The sequence below is a fragment of the Sinocyclocheilus grahami genome, unplaced genomic scaffold (assembly GCF_001515645.1).
Source record: "Sinocyclocheilus grahami isolate Dianchi unplaced genomic scaffold, SAMN03320097.WGS_v1.1 scaffold5254.1, whole genome shotgun sequence".
Classification (NCBI taxonomy): domain Eukaryota; kingdom Metazoa; phylum Chordata; class Actinopteri; order Cypriniformes; family Cyprinidae; genus Sinocyclocheilus; species Sinocyclocheilus grahami.
This window is the reverse complement of record NW_015509996.1, coordinates 1-766: the sequence shown is the minus strand read 5'-3', so window position 1 is coordinate 766 and position 766 is coordinate 1. Positions and strand designations below refer to the sequence as shown.

General features: G+C 41.0%; 1 protein-coding gene across 1 annotated transcript in view; it reads right to left on the bottom strand.

The window, feature by feature from the left end:
• LOC107577149 (junction plakoglobin-like) overlaps positions 1 to 714 on the bottom strand; it is a 6,008-nt gene extending 5,294 nt beyond the window's left edge. The window contains exon 1 of the mRNA XM_016263256.1: positions 306 to 714. Within this exon, the coding sequence (XP_016118742.1) occupies positions 306 to 638 (333 nt within the window). The 5' untranslated portion in view covers positions 639 to 714. The remainder of the gene's footprint in view (positions 1 to 305) is intronic.
• Positions 715 to 766: the final 52 nt, after the last annotated feature.

Below are 766 nucleotides of genomic sequence, written 5' to 3'. Positions count from 1 at the left end.
AAAAAAAAAAAAGTTAAATTGAAACACCAAAACTTGAATTTTACTTCCTCACTCTCCATAACCTGCCTATTTTTGGACACTCGGTTGTGTAATGCTTCATCCACACCAATAGGTGTCAGTATAAAGTCCAAAACCACTGCATAGTAAAATAAAACAAAATCAAATGAAACTTTTTTTTATTAGTGTACCTTTAATTGATTTGATCAATGATATGTATTTTCTTTTTTAAAAAAAGATTTAGAAAAAGGAAACATTTTTCTCACTAAGGTATTAATTAGCCAGTTTTCTGTTTTTCTTTCACTTACCTTAACGACTGGCCAGTAGTAGGGCTGATTGAGCAATTTGACAATAGCGGGGATGCCGTAATGCATTCGTATGGCATTCTGTGCAGACTCAGCCTCCGGGTGCCGGCTGGTGAGGTGGCGCAGGGCACAGACAGCTGGCTCGATCACGTCCTGTTTTGAACCGGCCCTCAGGATGGTGTGAATAAGAGCCTCCACGCCATTACTCTGGGTCACCTGTGTTTTGTTGCGTGTGTTGTTGCAGGTGAGGTTGGACAGGATGCCCGTGGCACAGGTCAGCATGTTGCTGTCATCAGAGGACAGCAGGCCGACCAGCACTTGGAGCAGATTTTCCATTCCGTCCTGCAGGGGGCGAGAGAGTGAGCATGTGTTGGCACCAAAACATATTATACATACAAATCATTTCCGGTGTTTGTGTTGTAATCATGAAAATATGGGTTTATATATATATATATATATATATA